This window comes from Cryptotermes secundus, unplaced genomic scaffold (genome assembly GCF_002891405.2).
Source record: "Cryptotermes secundus unplaced genomic scaffold, Csec_1.0 scaffold136, whole genome shotgun sequence".
Classification (NCBI taxonomy): domain Eukaryota; kingdom Metazoa; phylum Arthropoda; class Insecta; order Blattodea; family Kalotermitidae; genus Cryptotermes; species Cryptotermes secundus.
The window spans coordinates 1,303,876-1,324,568 of NW_019718618.1; the positions used below are offsets into that span (position 1 = coordinate 1,303,876).

Genomic DNA, 20,693 nt, shown 5'->3' on the forward strand with positions numbered 1-20,693 from the left:
TTTTCAAATTTAATTTGCATGTTACTACAGTGCTTTTCAGTAGAATTGCTGCTGGAGCCAAGTTTTGCTCTTTCTGTGTGATAAGTTTAAGCATAGGAGTTCTACTAATACAAAGGAGGGACTCAGTCCATTCTGAATGTATGTGATAGAAGCAATGGCAGCTAAACAGTCTGTTGCAGGTTCATGCTTGTTCCTTTCATGGTGTTATATCCCTGATTCATGATAAGAAAGGTGTGGATATGCATGGCCAGGTACATAAACATGCAATATTCATGAGTACTTAGAGAGGGGATGCAAAAAATTGATTCTTTATGTGCAAATATATTTAACAAAACAATTTGCATCACCAAAGACCAGTGTTCCATAATGCTACATTCAATGCCACTGTATTGTTCAACATTACCTTCCTTCTTAGTCATAGAACACATGCTTGAAACATGTCTGAGCTGCCAGTCCTACTGAAGAACATTACAGTGTTGCTCTTAAAATAAAAATAAACTTATGTGATTCCACAGTTATGTTAGTAGTAATATGATCTGCATAACTTGTGCTTGAAATGCATTGAAGTAACAAACAGTTGTAAAATGTACACGTCTTTGGTGAGCATGAAACTGCAGTAACTTTGTCCAATCATGCAACAGTATCACTAAACATGACCCATAAAATACTAATTTTAATTTCATATATTACAAATTGTGTGCTATTTGACAAAGTACTTAACCATAGTACAGAGCACCTTTATTGAGTCAGTGACTAACAACAAACCACCAAGTTCTGCAATGTATCTTAGGTCAGCATTTATTCTTAACAACAGTATTATTAGTGAATTATCTTAACAAATAACAAGGTACTCACATATCAATGGGTAATCCAAATAACTCTTAAAATTTACCGCCATGTTGTCTGCCAAGTTAGTGCTGCAAAACCTACAAGCTCATTTGTGAAAACAAAACTGAAAAATGAACCATGAAATTTGTGCCCAACAGGTCAACAAGGTTAGGCTTTCGGTTTTTTTTAAAAATATCTGAAGGTTATCTAAAGTTAGTCCTTGTGTTTGTTTTTACAGATAAACTTCCATGGTTTGGAGCACTAACATGGCAGACAGCATGGCGATGACTTTTAGTTACCTGGGTCACGTATTAATATATAAGTGCCAGTAACAATACTGCTATACACATCCAGCAAAGGGGAGTTCTTTCACTGGTTCTGGACTGGAAATGAACCTTGGTTCATCCACCACGAGATTGCACAAATTACCCGATTCATAATCAGAAGCTTATTTGCAGTTAACAACCAAAACTGAATACAAAAATTCAGCTATTAAACTGTTCATATTTCAGATGTCTTATATTGTATTATACTACACTGAATGCCATCTTTAATAATTATTATCCCTCCTAAACTAGGGGTTCTATTCCATGTGAATGCTGACAACAGTTCTTTGATAATAATTTATCTTAACCTATATGTTTAACCATGACCTCCTTCACCCCTTATCCCTGTTGCCCCATTGTCGTGCATTGTCAAGGTAACTCGCACCTTCAACATGCAGAGTTGGACATCGTGTCACCCCATCTCCAACACTGCTGTGCAGATCCCGCCCTTAACCCTCGCAACATCGGTATGTTAGTGCACAGCAGAAATTTCTTGTATCAAGTTCTCACACCATGCAATTTGTCAGACCCTCATATTACTACCAGTAAGAGGCTTTCAGACTGTTTGAATTAACATTTATTAACATGACCACTGAAATATTTTCAATAACAATCCAATGAAAATTTCAGTAGTTCTACATCATTCGCTTGATTTTTCTAATATTGTCACACATACCTACAAGTATTAAATCCTGATAAAGCCATTTATAAAATCTGTAGTAAACTCTCAGTTATCTGCAGTGGATAATATACTTTGCACATTAAGTGCAGAACTTTTACAAGCCGTAAGGTATTGATTATATCTTTCTATAACAGTGTGGGTTGTCCATTGCATCCAATTCAAATTTCCAGTGACTTCCTTTTTACTCCAGTGTACTGTTGTTGTTGTTGTTGTTGTTGTTGTTGTTGTTGTTGTTGTTGTTGATTGCCCCGTTTGAAAGTACCGTAAGACACAACAGGATGCATACTTTGAAAGCTCATTAGGTAGGTTCTGAATTTATGCAAGTATAACCTGACTCCCACCAATTTCAATTTTGGGTGTGGGGGAGACAGTTTTATCAATACTGCAGTAGGTCCGGCATTCCATTTCACAAGGGCTCTGAATCTGCAGTTCGACACTTCAGGATGTTCATGTGGACCAGGCATGTGATTATTATTCTCTTAATTTCCTCTTATGTCACACATTTACTTATGTAATGCCAAATTGTTCCACTGTACTGCTGTTAGTGGCTTCTTCCACATACGTTATGTTTACATTTGTAACTGTTTACCTATCAATATCTGTGATACTGTATAACCTCTAACTTTAAAGTTTTCATCTGTGATTTTTAGCATGTTACACTGCTTTTTCTGCTCTTGTGCAAATAATTGCAGACTTAACACATGCATGCATTAAAGCTTTGTTCTTCAGACTTCTGTTGGCATCGGAGGCTCATATTGCAGCCACGGTTCAACCATGTACTACACTGTTGCTTTCACCTATTGGCAAACACTCTTTCTTGATCTTGAACCAAGGAACACAGACGGTACAAGACACCCACACCGCTCAACCTAAAAACAGGCTTTGGTGCAATGTTCTCATATGTGAATGTAAGACAACTCTTGTTACTTCAAATGCCTAAGTATTGAAAAAGAACTCATCGTTTATTCAGGTGAATATGGAACTGCAATTATCCATTGTTTTAAATTATTGATGCTTCCTCTTCCTGCCATTACTGCAGAGAATTGAGAATTTACTGCATAGAGAATTTAATTTATACTGGAAATTTTGTATAGGAATACATACTAAACTATTTATCTAAAACCAATCAACTTTTGGGAACTCTCCCAAATATGGTCTCTCTTACATATTGCTAATCAAGTCTTTGAAACCATGAGATGTTTTATATTCAGAAGTCCATAACCATTTATATTAATTGTATACTCCTTAACCTTCACTCTTATTGTCATGGTCACTGTTTGAGCACTGGGATCACCTGTCAGTATCCAGTGGTTTTGTTTTGTTCCAGCATTTCTTTAAAACAAAATCTTAAAAGTAGTTGTCTATGACCATTATGTCAATTATTTTTATGTTTATACAGTGATGGTGGATTACATGTCATGTATTTTGATTAACTACGTGGGTTCCTTCAAAAGTCATGGCAACATAATTTTTCCGAAATTTTGAAAGCTCCAACCAGAATTTCCAAATTTGCCGCTGAGAGACAGCAATGTCTGATTTCTAATGATGTGAAAGTCCAAGGATAACGAACCGAGTCCAGCGTGAAGTCAGTGTGATCATAACCTTCGTCAAGAATGAATATTAGCCGGCCGGAACAGCGTTATTACGTGAAAATAGCAGTGCTTCGCGGCAGAAATGTGACTGAATGTCACTCAGAGCTTGTGGAAGCTCTGGCTGATCGTGCTCTACCATACAAAACTGTTGCAAGGTGGATAGAAGCATTCCAGCGTGGAAGAGAAGCAAATGCTGACTTGCAACGTAGTGGACGCCCTGTGACCGTTCATACCGATGTTTCTCATGCTGTGATCACCCGTGATCCAAGATACGCTTGGAGACTACTTTGAAGGTTGCTGGTCATAATGTAAGAATTCAGATTTAACTCACATTGAATTTTTTTATTTCTTAATCACAATTGAATTTTTTGAGGATTAAAGAATGAAAAAAACAGTCATTCCGTAATGTGCAATTTTTCTTGCCTACTATACCTATGCCATTTCACATCTACCTGATCTGATTAAGACAATCGGAGGGGTATATCATGCCCTATCATAAGTATATTTTGAACTTTCTTCACTGTAACGTGTTTGCCCAAAAAAACATATTTGCCATGACTTTTGAAGTAACCCATGTATTTAGCTATGTATACATGAAATCTCTTCATGGCTTGATTATTGAAATTATAGTCTTTTGGGTCCTGACAATGTGTAGTCTTATAGATGGTTACTGATGCCTGGAAGAATATCCCGCATCCATATTCCGGTTTGAAATATATAGATTCAGAAATTATCTTGCTAACATAGGTAAGTTGTGAGAAAGATGGTCATGTGATCTAGAGAGAGGTGGTAAAGAGAGTAACTAAATGTGGGCCAATTCCAGTTTTCCTTCTTAACATTACTGAATCCCTACAAAAGGTCTCCTTTCTCACTCTTCCATTTCTCACCTGTGACAAAAAACAAATTTGCCTCTTATAAGATACATTCACCGCCCATTGTCCGGTGGGAATGGATTGGGTTTTCTTTACCAACCACTCTTTGGGTCACATGACCACCTTCATCCCAACCTTCCCGATACAATTCCTGAAAATACATACGTCAACCCTGAAGATGGAGACAGCACATTGCTCTGAAATCTTGGTATTAGCTAATGGCACTACACTGTATCACAGCCCAGATGACTTCAGATTTAATTGTGTGAACATCTATGGTTTCAAGACTCAACTAATGTCAAGCTATTGTATTCATCTGAAACTGTAGTTAAGGTGGCTATAATTTAGCTCATCGGTAGTTGTCTCATGTTGACATAGATTGCACTTAGGTCTGTTCAATACTGCTGTTATGTTGTCTTGAAATTCAGGATCTGACTTGCAGCAGCATGTTGGCGAAGGTCGAATTGGTGAATTTGAAGTGCCGCTTGTCATAGAATTTCAGTAGTGCAGGACTGTAGGGATGGTTGTTCTTAAGGTGTATGTAATGAACTTCAGGTTCATTCGTAGTATGCCCGCACTCTTCACAAACGTACATCTGTCACATAAATCAAATATTATATCTTAAATCTTCCTTATTAAATACAGATAAGTAAAGACAAAAAAGTATATCGAACTTTCGACATAATATTGCTGAAAAGGAAGTTAATTAAAAATCCCTAACTTCAGTAACACGAAAGTTTTAGGGCCGCGCCATAGCTCATGCGGTTAGTCCCTGGCTTCCCACCGCAGCTGCCTGGGTTCGATCCCGGGTCTGGTCAAGTGGGATTTGTGTTGGACAAAGTGGCGCTGGGGCAGGTTTTCTACGAGTACTTCGGTTTCCCCTGCCAATCTTCATTCCACCAGTTGCTCCACAATCACCCTCACCTATCATCTGGGGCTGGTACAATGCCAGAAGTGGCTGCAGTACAAGGGACTTAGTCCCACCCCACTAGCAATAAAAAAATGAAAGTTTTGTCAGGATAGGCTTTATGATAATATGCTACACTTGATAGAATAACTGTATGTTGCTGCTTTATAGATGAAATGTTTTCACTTTATTAAACAACAGACTTGCAAAAAAGAAATAACCTAACTTCCCTTTTTCTTGAACTGTCAACAGAATATCACAATAGCATTCAGCTCTTCGTTAAACAAAACCAAATTAGCATGGCAAAATGTAATGTAGATCCCTTTGCATGCGGACAGACAGTTACATTATTATTGTCCTTCTAAATTATGTAAGTGGTAAATAAGTTACAATAGCAGATGAAAGAGGTCAGTTTGTCTCACCTTTGTGCGACGTTCCTTATATGCGTACTGGTGCTGAACCCCGTGTACTTTCAGACAATGTGATTCGAGTGAGCAGCGTTGCGTAAATGATTTTTCACACAAGTTACATTTGTAAGGCCGCACACCTGCAGTCATACATCAATTGATAATTAATTTAATGGCCATACAATTTTGCCATGATATACCAAATATTTCCAACCCCTTGTTATTACAAAGAACAAAATCCCTAGAGTAAGCCAAGTTTCCAGAGCATACTCATGTACAACGATTAACACACCGTCTTTGATATCAGTTCCTCATCCATGTTAATTGTGAACTTTGAGGTGATAGCCAGTAGAAGATGACCTAGATAGAGAGCGAGAGAAAGAGGGAAAGCAAGAGGAGAGTGACTTGGGTTGCCCCCAAAAGCATGGGTGTTAGAGGAATCGTCACTCATGTGCACGTGTATATTTCAGGTGTTTAGATTGATTTCCCATGCTGTTTACAAGAAAGTTTTCATGCTAGAAGTGTAACAGCTAGAGTTGACCAACAATGAGCCTTAGTCTTTTTGTGGAGGTATGGCTCCAGCCCTTTTTAACTAGATAGTTTAGTGGTCAGCTTCATGCTCTGCCCACATTCTCCCCGAGGAAAGTTCCTCAGGAACCCACTGGAAAGGGTGGGTGATGACACAGCTAGTGTGGTTGCCATGGAGGAGAGAAAACCTCTGCACCTGCTTGGTACCGAACCCATGGTCCAGCACATTGCCCACATACTGACTCTGGAAGTTTATAGTGTGCTAACCTGTATGGGTGCGCGTGTGCCGCTTGAGGTCGAATGTGTCATTGAATCCCTTGCCGCAGAATGTGCAAAGGTAGCGCTTTATGTCACTGTGGCACTTCATGTGTCTGTTCAGTAAGCGCTGGAGGCTGAAGGATTTGGAACACATTTTGCAGGCGTATCGTACTGCATCGTCAGGGCCTGTAGTGGGCTTCGTGTCTGTGTCAGCAGTCACATTGCTGCTGCTACTGCTGTTGCTGCTTCCACTACTGCTGCCACCACGAGCTGACTCAGATTGGGCTGCGAGGGGGTTCTTGATTCCGTGTCCTCCGTTAACAAATTCCAAAGGAATTTCTTCTGGCAGACCAAGCTGGCAACACACAAACAAGAAAATATTCTCTATAAGTCATAGGACATGAAAGAAAACAGATTATGTACATCATGTTTTAGATTATCCACGTCAGCTAATATGGCCAGAATATTAGAAAAGGCATGCTAGAAGTTGTGATCTTATTAGTATCAGTTAATTATGAAGCACTGTATTTAAGTGTGATTAAGAGAACTTGTAATCAAGGGACTAATAAATCCAATCATCCGAACTAGAACCCGCTATTTTCCTCAGTTTTACCCCCCCCCCCAAGAAACACGTCATGATATTCACAAAAATGCAGCCCCCCAAAATTATTTCAACAGGTCAGTTTACTCATATAATTTAGCAAAAATTAAGTTTTCTGTTGTTTATTTTGATGCCACTTTCAGCTACTCGAGACATGGTGCAGAATGATACGATGATTACTGAATATTCAGTTCTAAAGAATGTATAACAGAGCGGCCATGGCCTTGTTTGTGATGCCATCCTGGTATTTGTCTGCAGGGACAGAAACCCATGAAGAACCTGTCAAGATAGCCAATTCCCAGCCCTAAAATCCAGGATGTATAATTATCCTAACATATGCCTTGAGTTGAAGAAAAGCCATGAAATCTTTATGTGTTATCTTTTATTTAAGATTACAGTAATATTTCGTTTGTCCATAGATAGAGTATGATTGTGAAGGAAACTGTGAATTCCACATAGATTATATATTGGTGATCTCAGTTCTTTCTTTAAGAAGTTACGTGGGCATGCTGATAAATTATATTGTCAGTTTTAAGTTTCTTGAGACGTTACACTGGACTTTTAACTTAAAGATTAGTAACAAAAATTACTAATTTAATTGTTAAAGAGTCCATAGATTATGTTTCAGTAACATTAACATATCAAACATTTTTATTTGCAAAATAATACAGCTTGAAAGTGTTAGCATTCAATTTGAACTGGCACAGCATTGTGTTTGCCTTTCAATCTAATTGAGCTACACTGAAAGGATATGAGGAAATGAGAGGTTCATATGTAACAATCTATCAAACAATCACTCATGGAGCTGAGCCCTTCTTGAGATGCCACCAATTGTGCAGCTATTCAAGAACTTCCATACATATGTATAGGATGGCCTAATTTGTTCTCTGCAGGGATTTCTGTGAACTAGCCTCATGGGAATCAGGATGATTACCAAATGGCCACCTAGGGCACCAGACCTCACACTGCTTTTTGACTTCATCCTGTGGGGGCATCTCTACAGCAAAACAACCAAAGAACATCAAAGAATAAGAGATGTTCAAAAAAACTGTGCCAATATCTTGAGGCAAATTTAACTATTATACATTCATCTAATTCGACAATTGATTGACAATTCAAACATTTGTTACGATTTTTCACTGTATTAATTAAAATCCCAGCAGGCCAATGCTTTCCAACCAGTCTGTATGTACCTTGAATCGGAATTTCTACTAATTTGTCTTCCAAATTATATTCCCTAGTTGTTTTCCAAATGCTGGGCACCACAGGGCCAACTCCACATTTCTCATGCTGCTTGCTCTTCGTAACAGTTGAGTTGTTACCGTTTGTTGACTGTCTGACTGTTAAGTAGATTCAGCTACTTCCAGCAGTTGCAACTGTTGCAACCCCTGATCCTATAATGGAAAATGTTGTCTTCCAGTACTTGGCTTAGCCGTCATATTCATGGTTATCCCATAGGTTTCTCTGAATTTTAATTCCAATGCTCCTCTTCTAATCCCTGTTCAGTCTGTTCTCTAGATGTGGCAAGATCATTGCAATCACTCTTTTTCTATATCAACAAAGAACTCCGTGTGTCTTTTAGTCCGCAAGCGAATTATACCGACCGAGCAACCGCTGCTTGTTGGCGTGAAGTTAGTACCAACTTTTGCGGATAGAGGGTGTTGCATGGTCAGCGCAACGGATCCCCACGGCCGTTAATTTCAGTGTTCTAGACCGGAGCCACTACTTCTCCATTCAAGTAGCTCCTCAATTGTCCCCACGAGGCTGAGTGGACCCCGTTCCAGACCCAATACTTCTCAGAAAAACTGGTAGCGCCATGAATCGAACCCAGGACCTCTGCATCTTCAGGCAGGAACTCTGTCAACTAGACCACAGAGGTGGTCCCCTCTTCTATATATATAAAGAAATTCCAAATTCTGATTTCTCTAAAAATTGTCCTTCTGTCCCCTCTTGGTACATCTAAGAAGTTAGGTACATTCTTTTGATTTCCTTTTTCTTGTTTGTCGGAAGGGCCTGTGTTTCATCAGTTAAAAATATATGTACAAATTTTTGTTATACGTTGTTTTGTGATTCCTGTTCCATACTATTCTTCTATAATTTGATAAAATTTTGTTATTTTGTATTTCTCTATTGATCTCTTCATTGACACTCCCTTTCAAATTTATTACACTACCAAAATAAATAAATTTATATTTCTTCATAATAATTTTCAATTAATTTGGTTTGTCTTCAATATACTTTTCATCTTTGCCCAAATCATCACATTGTCTGCTGATATTAATGTCGTTTTCTTTAGTCTTCTTAGGCTGGAAGTGAATAGCACCATAAGTTATTGCGTACCTTCATTCCTAGATTCCAGTTGTGCTCATCAGTAATATTGTTTGCATGTCAGTTGTGCCCTTTAGCCCTATTCAATGAACAAGCTGCCTCAGGCAGTAAAGTTTCTGAATTGTATTTAGGAGGTTCCTGATTTGAGTCTCAGCTTAGACACAGACTGTCCTGACAGAGATTATTCATGATTTTCTACAGTCAGTCAAGTCAAATTCCAGGACAGTGTCCTAAATTAGGCCACAACAGTTTCCAATTTATTATTCGCGAATCGCCCTAACATTCACAACTACATACTCTGAAATACCGTCAGCATCATTAAATACACCATAAAAATAAATAACCTGCAGTCTTCATATTCAGGCAGTACACCATTCTAGTTTGAAGATGAAGGTTGCAGGTTCCTCTGAAACATTGCTGGCTATCTGTTACATAATGTTACGTCCCAGAAGACTGAATTCACAAGGAAATTCATAGATCATAAAATTAAGTTTGTCTTCTTGCAGGTGGTTACCAACACATGTTCCCTGAACCGGAAGGCAGCAAATTCCTATGAAATGTTTGTAACCACCGACAAAACCACAGCATGCTAAGACAGGAGACCACAGTCATAATGTTTTGATCACCTCTATCTTTCAGGCACACAAAAATGTCTAGGTAACATGCCCTGTATTTGTGACCTGTAGATCACATCTGTTCTTTCAAGGTGAAGTGTCCTACGGCTGTGACCTGTACAAGCTGACTGCCGCTCACCCTCTGTTGTAGAATTTTGACTCGGACCTGCAGTGATGGGATGCTGGCAATGTCTGTTGATGTTGCAGAAGCTCCAGCAGAGTCCCTGCACCCACCCACGCTGGAAGGAGGTGACAGGGAGCCCGTTGTCCCATCGAGACTGCAGCCCGGAGAAGGGAGAGACATAGTCGGGGAGTCAAGATCAGCGAAGTTCAAGTCAGGAGACAGTAGTCCCTGTTGTTGCTGCGACTGTTGCTGCTGCATCTGCATCTGCATCTGCACCTGCACCTGTTCATGTAAGGAGAGCAGCTTATCCTTCTGCCTAAGTAGTTACAGGAGAGATTACACTTGCAAACAACTCAAGAGCAAGTTAACTTTGGGGGGTGAGAGATTCCAAGTTCTATCTGCAGTGACTGTGAGCAAGTAATTCAGTGTAGTCGTGTACACTATTACCAACCTTTCAGATGAACCTGCTGCCTCCATTATTGGGGTAGGAGAGTGAGTTAATCCAGGGAAATTTTGATGCAGATGTAGGGAGGAGAAGGGGAGGACGGCAACACTAAGCACAACAACAGGGATAAAGAGAACCTGTGAAGAAGGCTGTTTCTTTTAGTTCAGTAAATAAGCCACGAGTAGTGTAAGAAGATTTCAGACTTCAGAGCTCATGCCGTGATTTAGTGTGACCATGGTCAACACAACAGTCAATATCTAAGTTTTCTCTCTGCCAGAAATCATTACTGAGTACTTCAATGTTATTAATATGACTATTTTTATCAAGGTAGAAGCAGATTAAGTAACTGCTTATAAATCATGATTATATACAGTACACCTTATACAAACTGAAGTGCCATGCAATAATTTTCAATTATCCCCATCTGGTGTAAACCTCAATCTAGTGTAAGGGAAGTAATTCCCTCAGGTGAAAGTGCATGGGGAAGTGGGTGTATAGACCCACATTTTCTTGGCCTTAGCACTAGTTGGAGGCAAGACAGTCATTAAATATACAGTTCTTTGTAATCACAACTGTTCCAGGGGATTGAACTTCCTCTGTCAAAGTTTAGTGGAATTTCATGACCAGATGAGTGGTTGTTAGTTCTCAGGAATGACCTTTGCTTCGTTTAGTTAGTTAGGAAATAAAAGATTGTAAGGTTGTTGTATCCTCAAATTGCTTAACATCCATACCAAATTTAGGTGAGTCATTTGGCTGAACATGGGGACATACAGCATGGTAATTGCATAAGCCTCTTTTTTTATTTCTTCAGTACCCTGTCAGGAAGGTCTGGTCAGAGTACAAATCCTGGTAACTTACGTGGTAAATCTAGCAAAGGAGATGAGTGTGATAGCACCATACACACCTGCAGTTGCTGCATGGGTTGTTCTTGGCTTGTCCCGGAGATGTGGAGAGCCAACTCCGGCCTCTCCTTCGGAAGATTGTGGAAGTTGCTGGTTCCGCTAGAGTCAGAATTATTGTTGCTGCTATTCAGGAACATGGTGTTCTTCGTGAAGTGTGTCGGCGCAGCAAAGTTGCGTGATGTGTCATTATAGTTGCTCCTCTGTGCAAGTCCCAGGGCATTGTGTTCAGGAAACGGATCTACTGCGGGCTCAATAGGGCCTGGAATGGAAGAGGTGAGGTTCTCTATAGCTTCCGGTAGCAGGTCTGAGTTATCCGGTATGCCAGATGGCATACGCTGAAGTAACTCATCTGAAATGCTTTCGAGGAGAGCATTTTGGTCTGCAGGACTGGAGAAAGTGAGGGTAGCTGTGAACTGCAGTGGATCTACAACAGCCCCCGTTGCGATGTCCACAAACATCGAGTCTTCATACTGGCTATAGCTACTGGCTGAGTTAAGAATACCTTCATCTTCATCGTCCTTAATTGTGATAAGTCCATATGAGGCTCCCACATTTTGTAATAGTGAATATTGTTTTGAATTTGCTGATCCATTTCCAACATAGCCTAACCCACCTCCTTCTTGACCCTGTCCAGTGTCACAATCCATTGGAAGCTGCATCATACCATAACTGCCGCCTCCACCGCCTCCATTGTTCATGAATTGAAACCCAGTTCCAAATGCCACACCACTTGAATTATTCCCCAAACCCCCACCTTTGAGTGATTCGTGGAATGATGGAAGGGATTTTGTTGGTGGACTGTGCGGTCCATAGTGTCCACCTCCACGTCCCCCTCTACCACCACCCGCACCCCCAGGATTCATTCCACCCCCACCTCCAAATAGTCCACCACCCCCACCTGACAAACCACCTCCACCACCATAGGATCCTTGTGACATTGATCCTGAACTGTGATGAGAGCTGCCACCGCCTTGGTGGCCTCCACCTCCACCACTGCCTCCACGGCTATGCCCTGCGGCCGCTGCTCGTGGATGCGCGCTGCTTCCAAGAAGTGCCAGGGGCGTTGTGCAGCCTCGCTTAAGCTGGCTCAGGCTCTTGACGCTGACAGTGATGCGTCGCAGGAGATCTTCAGGTCGTTTCGACGTTTCTTCAGATCGTTTCGGAGGCTCTTCAGGCCGCTTCTTCGGGACGTGGTAGTCTATGGGGACTTCCTGCTCTGGCTCCTGTATTGCCTTGGGGGACTCCGGGGTCGGGGGCGGAGGCGGTGGCTTTGGTGTACGCTGTATCACTGACACTTGTTGACATCGGGGAGGTGCTGGCGGCGGCGGGAGAGGTGGAGGAGGGGGAGGTGCTCCTGGCGCCGTCGGGGGTTGAGCGGTTGCAGGAGCGTACTCCTTCCTCTCCGCACGAGTAGGGATGTGGCCCCTGTACGGTTCATCGCCCCCCGTTATGGAGGAGTAGAAGCGGCGTGGAGGGGCTGGTACCCGTGGGCTTGCCGGGGATGACGACGGAGTGCTGGTGTTCTCTGGTGTCACGGATCGTGCGAACAACTCCGCACTGCTGCCATCTGACATCTGCTTCTTGCGTTCTGCAAGCAAGAATGGTCACACGATTATTGGACTTGGCTCTCAGGCGTCATGTCACAGTATTCAAAGTCCGTACAACTTCAGATACACATCGTACAGGACTACGGCCAACAGTGAAGCATATGAGATTACCTTGCTGTGTGTGTATGTGTGTGTGTGTGTGTGTGTGTGTGTCCTTAACGCCTGAGCCTCCATAATAGTGGAGCCAGAGGAGACCGCAGTAGCTTGGCAGCGACTCTGTTCCCACAACAATGACTACACACGCAACAATATAAGAACTACACGGCGCCACATCCCAGAAGACTGCTTTCTTCTTAATAGAAGAACTGTTGGACGCAGTTTTTTCTATGCGGTCCGTGCCTTAGCAGATGCTCAGTATTAGAATAGCGAGTGTGATTGCGGGTGCACTTGTACTGAATTGCGGTGCAAGAGAGACCAGTCCCTTCCGTCATCGAGGAAATCCCATTTGTTTGGTAGTGGTTCCTGACGAGATCCGAAGCCAAGAACGGCTGTGCTGGCGAGGACCAGCAGTAATTTACTGAGGTGGACCGGAAAATAGTCGAGTAGTTCTTTCCAGAACTTGTTTTAATAATCCCGGTTCAGAATTGTTTAGGTACTGATGGGACACTGAAATAAAAGACCACGTTTTCCTATAAAAGAAGGCATTTCTGTGGCTCCTTCACTGGACGGGACATGTTATCGAGTTAAGAGTCTCGAAACGACGCTTCTGGTTTCTCCGTTTGTGTGGCGTGCGCCTTCAGTAAAATACACCTCTGCCCCAACACGAAGTCCCGCTTGAGAATGTAACTTGATGGGCACATTCTGATGTAATGTTGTAGCAAGCAAGACATATTCTCCTTACGTCATTGTGCTGCTGCTTGCAAGAGCCGGAATTGCAAATGTATTTTGTTTTTTTGTGTCTGCATTCAATAATAAAACACGCATCACTCAAACTGGCAAGAAACAAGGCGTTAGGATGCACCGGCCTTCGGTAAACAACCTTTCAGTTGAAAATGTCAGACGTTTAATACGCAAATACCAAGGAGGAAGTCTGGATTGGGCCTTGTCAGTCGACTGGTATTCCGAAAAAGTTTCGGATATTAATGTTTCCGTCTTCGGGTTAAAGGAAGGCCAAGCGATTAGATCAATTACAAGGAAATATCACTCATTGGACTCGGGTTAGATCTCCTGAGGAAGGAAGCAGATCCAGTTTTCCGAGATGTGTTGAGGCAGCGCTGAGCAATGTCTAGGAACTCATGCAACTGAGCTACACTGAGCTCAGCTACACAAGAAATTTCCTACACTTGGTGGAATGCATAGGTTCATTACCGTGTTCACAAGAGCCATCCGCTGGTCCCTATCCTGAGCCAGATCAATCCAGTCCATACCACCCCATCCTATTTCTCTAATATCCATTTTAATATTATCTTCCCACCCGTCTTTCTAGTGGTTTATTTCCTTCTGGTTGTCCCACCAATATCCTATATGCATTCTTCTGCCACATTCATACTACATGCCCTGCCCATCTCACCCTCTTGACTTGATCATTCAAATTATACTTAGAGAAGAGTACAAGTTATGAAGCTCCTCATTATGCAGTTTTCTCCAACCTCCTGTCACTTCATACGCGGTATTTCCTAATTGCAATAAATTGATGTCAAAATTAAAATTAATTAACATCTTAATGATATTTCCATTGTTGTCGCCATCCATTCATTTGAAAGATAGTTGCTTGAGTTATTTCTCGCTGTTGGGTTTAGTCGCTCTGCATTCCATTCGCGGTGTGGGCACATGCTCGTTAGTGGTGCAGTTCGTCATGATGTCGATGTAGTGTCGTTATCAGCGCTGTATATGCTCTATTGGCTTGCAGGTTTTTCCACGCTGTTGCACTAGTTATGTTGTTAAATGCTCTGTGTGTAGATAATACGTTGCATTTAAGACGGAAATACATGTGTACAAAACTACATTAATTCAACAGGATGCTTAAATACAATAATATTTCCTGTTTCAGTCACTATACCACAGAAAAAAAACACCGCATGTCAATTTCGAAGACTAATCTCTTCATATTTCGGGAAAATTTAAGATACGTACATCGTGTGGGCAAAACGCAGATTTTTTTAATGTTAAAGCAGGCGGAATGTAATTACCCGAGTTGGCGCCTAAGGACGACTTTACCGTTGCGATAAGTGACCGGTGTTTTGTTGTTGTTGTGAAATACAGAACAATACGTAATTAAGGAAGAACGTAAAAAAGTGCAGCTTATGTTAAACATTTTAATGTATTTTCCAGACGGCCTTGTTATTACTCATATCATATACTTCATGTACCTAACAACATGGATTGAAAGTCGTTATGTTGCGTAGTAATTGACTGTTGTAAAGCAAACACAAGCAAAATAAGTTTTTGCTATTTCGCTGATTTATAATGGGTGTGAGGTTGGGCTTGTGCCGTGTCTGCAGTTGGCGTTTGGAGGGATGAGAAGGCATATGATGATCCTGCTAAGAGGAGCACGTAACTGTTGTGCGCAGACGCCCAGAAACGTAAACTTAAAATTGGCTTCGTCCAAGCCACGAAGAACAATTCCCCATTCACGTTAGCTTCGACGTTATATAGGGGTGAGTGGTGAGTTTCACGCCCCGGCCGCTGTATCTCTGATAAAGATAAGCCGGGGAACATTGCATTAAGAGGATCGGTGGACTAGAGAACCCTACAGGGAATCGAATCCTGATTCCTAGGTAATCCATCTCGTAGCCTAGGTAATATATCAAATGAACTACGTTTCAGAAACCTTAATTGCTTAATTACGCAACAAGCCATGAAAACATCTTGACCTCGGCACTACATGGAGATGAGTGGTCAGGTACTCGCCACGGCCGCTTTATCCCCGGGGAAAAAGCCCCCGGTACCCTTTGGATAGGATGCTTGGTGGGCCCCAGAGCCAGCCTGGACGCCGTAGCCGTGGACTAAGAGAACAATTTAATGCCCCTGCCGAAAATCGCACCCCGGGGGCCGTCCACCCCACATCCCATCGCTATACAGACTGCGTTCTCCCGTCTCTGGTTTGTTGCTGCTGTTGAACACAAAAATTCCTTTGTTTATCCCAGAGCGTTGTTAAGTTAGTTTCTGGTAAGTCACCATGCCGTAAGAGTCTTGGACAAACGTGTGCAAATGAGTAAGACCCCGTTATGCAATATTGGGCCTCAAGCTGGTTGTGACGCGATCAGGCGTAGAGGCATTCAGACTGTAAAGCAATTATTTACCTATTTGCATGCAGGTTTTCATGCTGATGTTGACTATCGGGCCAGCAAATTATTTGTACAAGTTTGTGAAAAGAATTTCACTCCAAAAATATGGTTGTCAGGAGAGTGTGGGGGGGGGTAAATATTCGGTGGATGCTTTGTCCAAATTGTACGCATGCTCACGAACAGATTTGTGTACCGAATAAATTGCCAAGGCCAAGGTGATAATCACCAAATATAAGAATTGAAGAAAGCAGTCTTCTGGGATTTGGCACCGTGTATATGTGGTGTTAACCGACGTTTCGGAGGAACGTATCGCCTCCATCTTCTCACGGTCTCTTCGCTTGCAGNATCATCGCGTTGAGTGCGTCAAGAAGGCCACAGCCGCACAGCTAGTCAGGATACTGTGTATATTTCACGAAACTCAAAGATTCAAGAACCCTTAATTGGATCTTATGGATTAGATGTATTTAATTGGTGCCCTCATACCATATTTATTTCTCTTTCGTCCATTTCAATAGTATCCTTCCATCTATTCTTAATCCAGTGTCTGCCAAATGACTCCTTACCTTCAGTTTCCTCAACTATAAAGTCCTTGGAATTTCTCATCTTTTCATAGATGATTCATTCCCCCTAACACTGCATATTTTTATTGCTAGTGGGGTGGGACTAAGTCCCTTGTACTGCGGCCACTTCTGGCCTATTGTACCAGCCCCAAATGATAGGCGAGGGTGACTGTGGAGCATTGGTGGAATGAAAATTGGCAGGGGAAACCTAAGTACTCGGAGAAACCCTGCCCCAGCCACTTTGTCCACCACATATCCCACTTGACCAGACCCGGGGTCGAACCCGGACCGCCGCGGTGGGAAGCCAGCAACTATGGAGCTGCCCTAACACTGCATAAGTTTTCGTCTAGGAAGTACTACCCTAAACACGAAGGCAGCAATGTACCTACGAGGAGGTGCACCACCTACGAATACAAGACCTAACGGTGCAAGGTTAGTTTAAGGTACAGGACATTATGAGACTTGAAATTTGCACGGCGACTTGCAGAATTCGTAATTCCTTGGTGAGAAATTAACAGTCGCTCGGGCAGTCAACAAATTTCCACCTTTTTATGGATCCCTAGGGTACCAACTCTTCTTCTTCAAGAGAGTCCGCCAGTGGAGGGGCTTGCTTAGCGGTAACGCCCTAGAATAACATTTGGGAGGCTTTCGGTCTGTATCTCGGTCGTGACACCGGCCGCCCTGATCGGGATTTTTCTTAGTTTTCTTCAGTCCCTCCAAGTAAACGCTGGGCTAGTGTCCTGCTTGGAGAACGACTACTTGGAAGTACTTTCCGGTCCAGTCATCATCCCAACATTCGACGCTGTATGGTCCAGCTACTGATAATCGTCGTAAAATAACCAACAGAGAAGAACCCGACATTGGGCCATTTGATCCCATGGTTCAAAATCTTTTTAAGAAGCTAACAGTCCGCTCACCGATCACAGTGGCCGCTCCCTCGAAAGCTGGGATCGTGAGTTCGAATTCCACTCAGGGCATGTATGTCTGTTTTCGTTGTCCTGTGTAGGGAGCGGCATTGCGACAGACTGATCCCCCGCAAAAGGAGTCCTACCGACTGTAAATAGGATTAAGAAACTAAATTAAAGAGACCAAGGCCCAACAAAGGGCTGTAGAGCCATAGATAGATAAAGTCCTCCTTGGTCGTCAAATTCACACCGTATTACGGAAGCCGAAGGTTCACTGCCATGTTAAAAAGAGCCCGCCACTTATCCTGAGCCAACTGAATTCAGTCACACACCTGCCATCTATTTCAGGATCTTTCTCGTTTCTATTCCTGTGTTCTCAATGTAGTCTCCACCCTTCAGGTTTTCCTACCAAATACTTCTGTTGGTATATTCCTTCATCACATGCTCAGTGTTATTTCCCACGGCCATATTGGCGTCTTTCAATTTGTCGGAGGAGCAGAAATTAAGCTGTGATATGAACTCCACGGATCCACCAACCGAGTTAATTCTGATCTGAGATTCGTTTCCGAAAAAATATATCTAATTCTCTAATTTGAGACACCATGAACAGTACTATTTTCTGGAATGTAACGTCCTCTAGTCATGCTTCGGAGGAACGTACTGCCTCCATCTTCAGGTCGAATAATAAGGCAAAGTAGCAAAGAGCAATCTCTCTGTGTGTTTTCTTCTTACTGATGCCTTACTTGCCTTACTCTTCAACGCTGAAGTTGAGAGTCAGTACACCCCTGCTCTCGAGACTTCGGTGAACTTCCAAACTACACGGCGTCTTATCCCAGACAGTGCTGCTCATAGTGACCTCCTTGAGAACCTGAAATCTGCATTGAGTGTCCAGTTTTCACATCCATGCAGAAGAGACGATAAAATTAACCTTATTTTCTGTTTATCAGTGGACGTTTTGATAAGAGACGGTCCGTAAATACGAACTGCATATTCAGAAGGCTAAGTAAATGCACGAGTTTTGCTTTGTGAAATCCCGATGTTCAGAGAAGTCTGTCTCGTCGACCTTGTACGTAGCTATGATATTTCCATTTTGTTTTTTATTTGTACAGTCCTATCCTGTTAGACGGGTCTGTTATTAGTACGCACGTGTGAAATACAAATTTGTCTTGTAATGAATTGAACATTATTCACATCAGGAGGTTTTCTTTCTTTCTGATTCGCTAATGGCCTGAACAGTCGTGGTACAGTGACAGTATTACTGGATGAAAAACCAATTACCATTTTAATCTAAGATTTTTCCTAAAAATAGAATAAAAATTACATTACTCATTATACCGTACGTGTTTGCTGTTACTATTGCAACGAATTAGCCGATCACAGTGGCCGCGCGGTCTAAGGCATGAACTGTCTTCGCTCGCTCGGAAGCCGGGATCGTGTTGAAGAAACAAAAGGGACATACAGCTCTTCTGTCATCTACTTCAGTGTCTCGATTTCTTGCTCTACAATGTTAAAGGGATGTGTATATGCATTAAACTGTTTATAAATAAAAGATAAACTTGTCCCTTATGCTTAACTGATGAAGGCGTATGGGGAGTGGATGTATAGATAGATGCATGTATTCTTGACCTCGGCACTAGCTGGAGGTGAGTGGTCAGTTTCATGCCCGACCGCATTTTTTTCCCAACTGGCTCTACAGCATCCTTGAGCCCTGGCCTCTGATTTTCAGTTTCATGATCATTTTACAGACGCCAGGACTCCTTGGGCGGGTGATCAGCTCGTCGCAAGGCCTCTACCTGTACACAAACACAAAAAAAAAAAACACATACACACACCAAACGTTCATGCCCTGTGGGATTCGAACCCACGATCCCGGCTTCCGAGCGAGCGAAGACAGTTCATGCCTTAGACCGCTGGGCTACCATGACCGGCCCTCGACCGCTTTACCTCCTGGTAAAAGCCCCGGTAAGAAAGGGTAAAGCTATCCCTGTAACAGGCCGTGGAGGCCCATAGGGTTGTGAGACGTCGAGGCTCCCACATTTTCTAGACAATCGGCTCACAAGTGGCAGTAAGGTTGTCAGCCTTACGCGCCGGCCGCCCTTTACCCAAAAGGAAAATTCCTAGTACTCATTTCTGTTAGAGGTCGAGTCTACCCCAGGGCCATAGTGCGGCTGGAAAGAATGGGTCAGTGAAAATATCCACATAATCGTGGCTCGAACCCGCGATATTAAGGCTTGTAGCATATTGCCTCAACCAAGTACGCTACCGCGTGCCCGGGTACACATTGGATAGGAGGCTGCGTGGGCCCCAGAAACGATCTGGAAGACGTGGAGGAGAAAAATTTTGCCCCTACCTGGACTCGAACTCCGATCCCTCGACCGTACAACTCTACATAGTCATAGATCTTACGAGACCGAAGATATGATAATGTGCTGCGTGATTAGGGCCATCGCAAGGGTCAGGGGCGGTGGTAGATGAGCGTGGAGCTATCATGCAACCAAGATTAGCAGGGGGTGGGGTGGGAAGGAACTCTGAGCAAGAGAAGCTCCAGTGCAAGTTCGTCCTCACGTGAAAACCCAGTAGTGAACCCGAGACTCCGCGTTTGGAATCCAACGCCTAGTATACTGAACTTCGGAACGGCGGAGTATAGAAACGGATATTGAGGCCTTGCTTACTGGAGTCTGTTCTGAACACCAGAGCCAAAATGTCAAATCATTTAACCACAAAAACGTTCCAAAGGCCGCCGTGTTTAATCTATTGTGATCTCTATATGACGGAAGCGATATAGCACTGATATGCAAGACAAGTGTGGAGGACAGAGGACAATGTTAAGTGATTGTACATTGGGAACTAGGAAGGGTGACAGAAATACACTGAAGGTTACGTGGGGGTAACCATGACTGGAAGTACAGGACAGGCAATACGTCAATCTGTATAGGAGACAGCATTCACCAGTGTGACACTGTAAAGGTGAAAGCTACAT

General features: G+C 42.6%; 1 protein-coding gene across 2 annotated transcripts in view; it reads right to left on the reverse strand.

Annotated features, from left to right (window-relative positions):
• Positions 1–301: 301 nt before the first annotated feature.
• The window catches only part of LOC111861737 (transcriptional regulator ovo), a 68,478-nt gene continuing 48,086 nt past the window's right edge, over positions 302–20,693 (reverse strand). The window contains exons 2-6 of one of the 2 annotated variants that reach the window (XM_033750437.1): positions 11,417–13,002; positions 10,110–10,349; positions 6,410–6,755; positions 5,630–5,754; positions 302–4,895 (exon numbers count right to left, since the gene is read on the reverse strand). In XM_033750437.1, the coding sequence (XP_033606328.1) occupies positions 4,725–4,895; positions 5,630–5,754; positions 6,410–6,755; positions 10,110–10,349; positions 11,417–13,002 (2,468 nt within the window). In that variant the 3' untranslated portion in view covers positions 302–4,724. Of the gene's footprint in view, positions 4,896–5,629; positions 5,755–6,409; positions 6,756–10,082; positions 10,350–11,416; positions 13,003–20,693 lie in introns of both variants that reach the window. The other variant, XM_023846567.2, reaches the window with a different exon arrangement.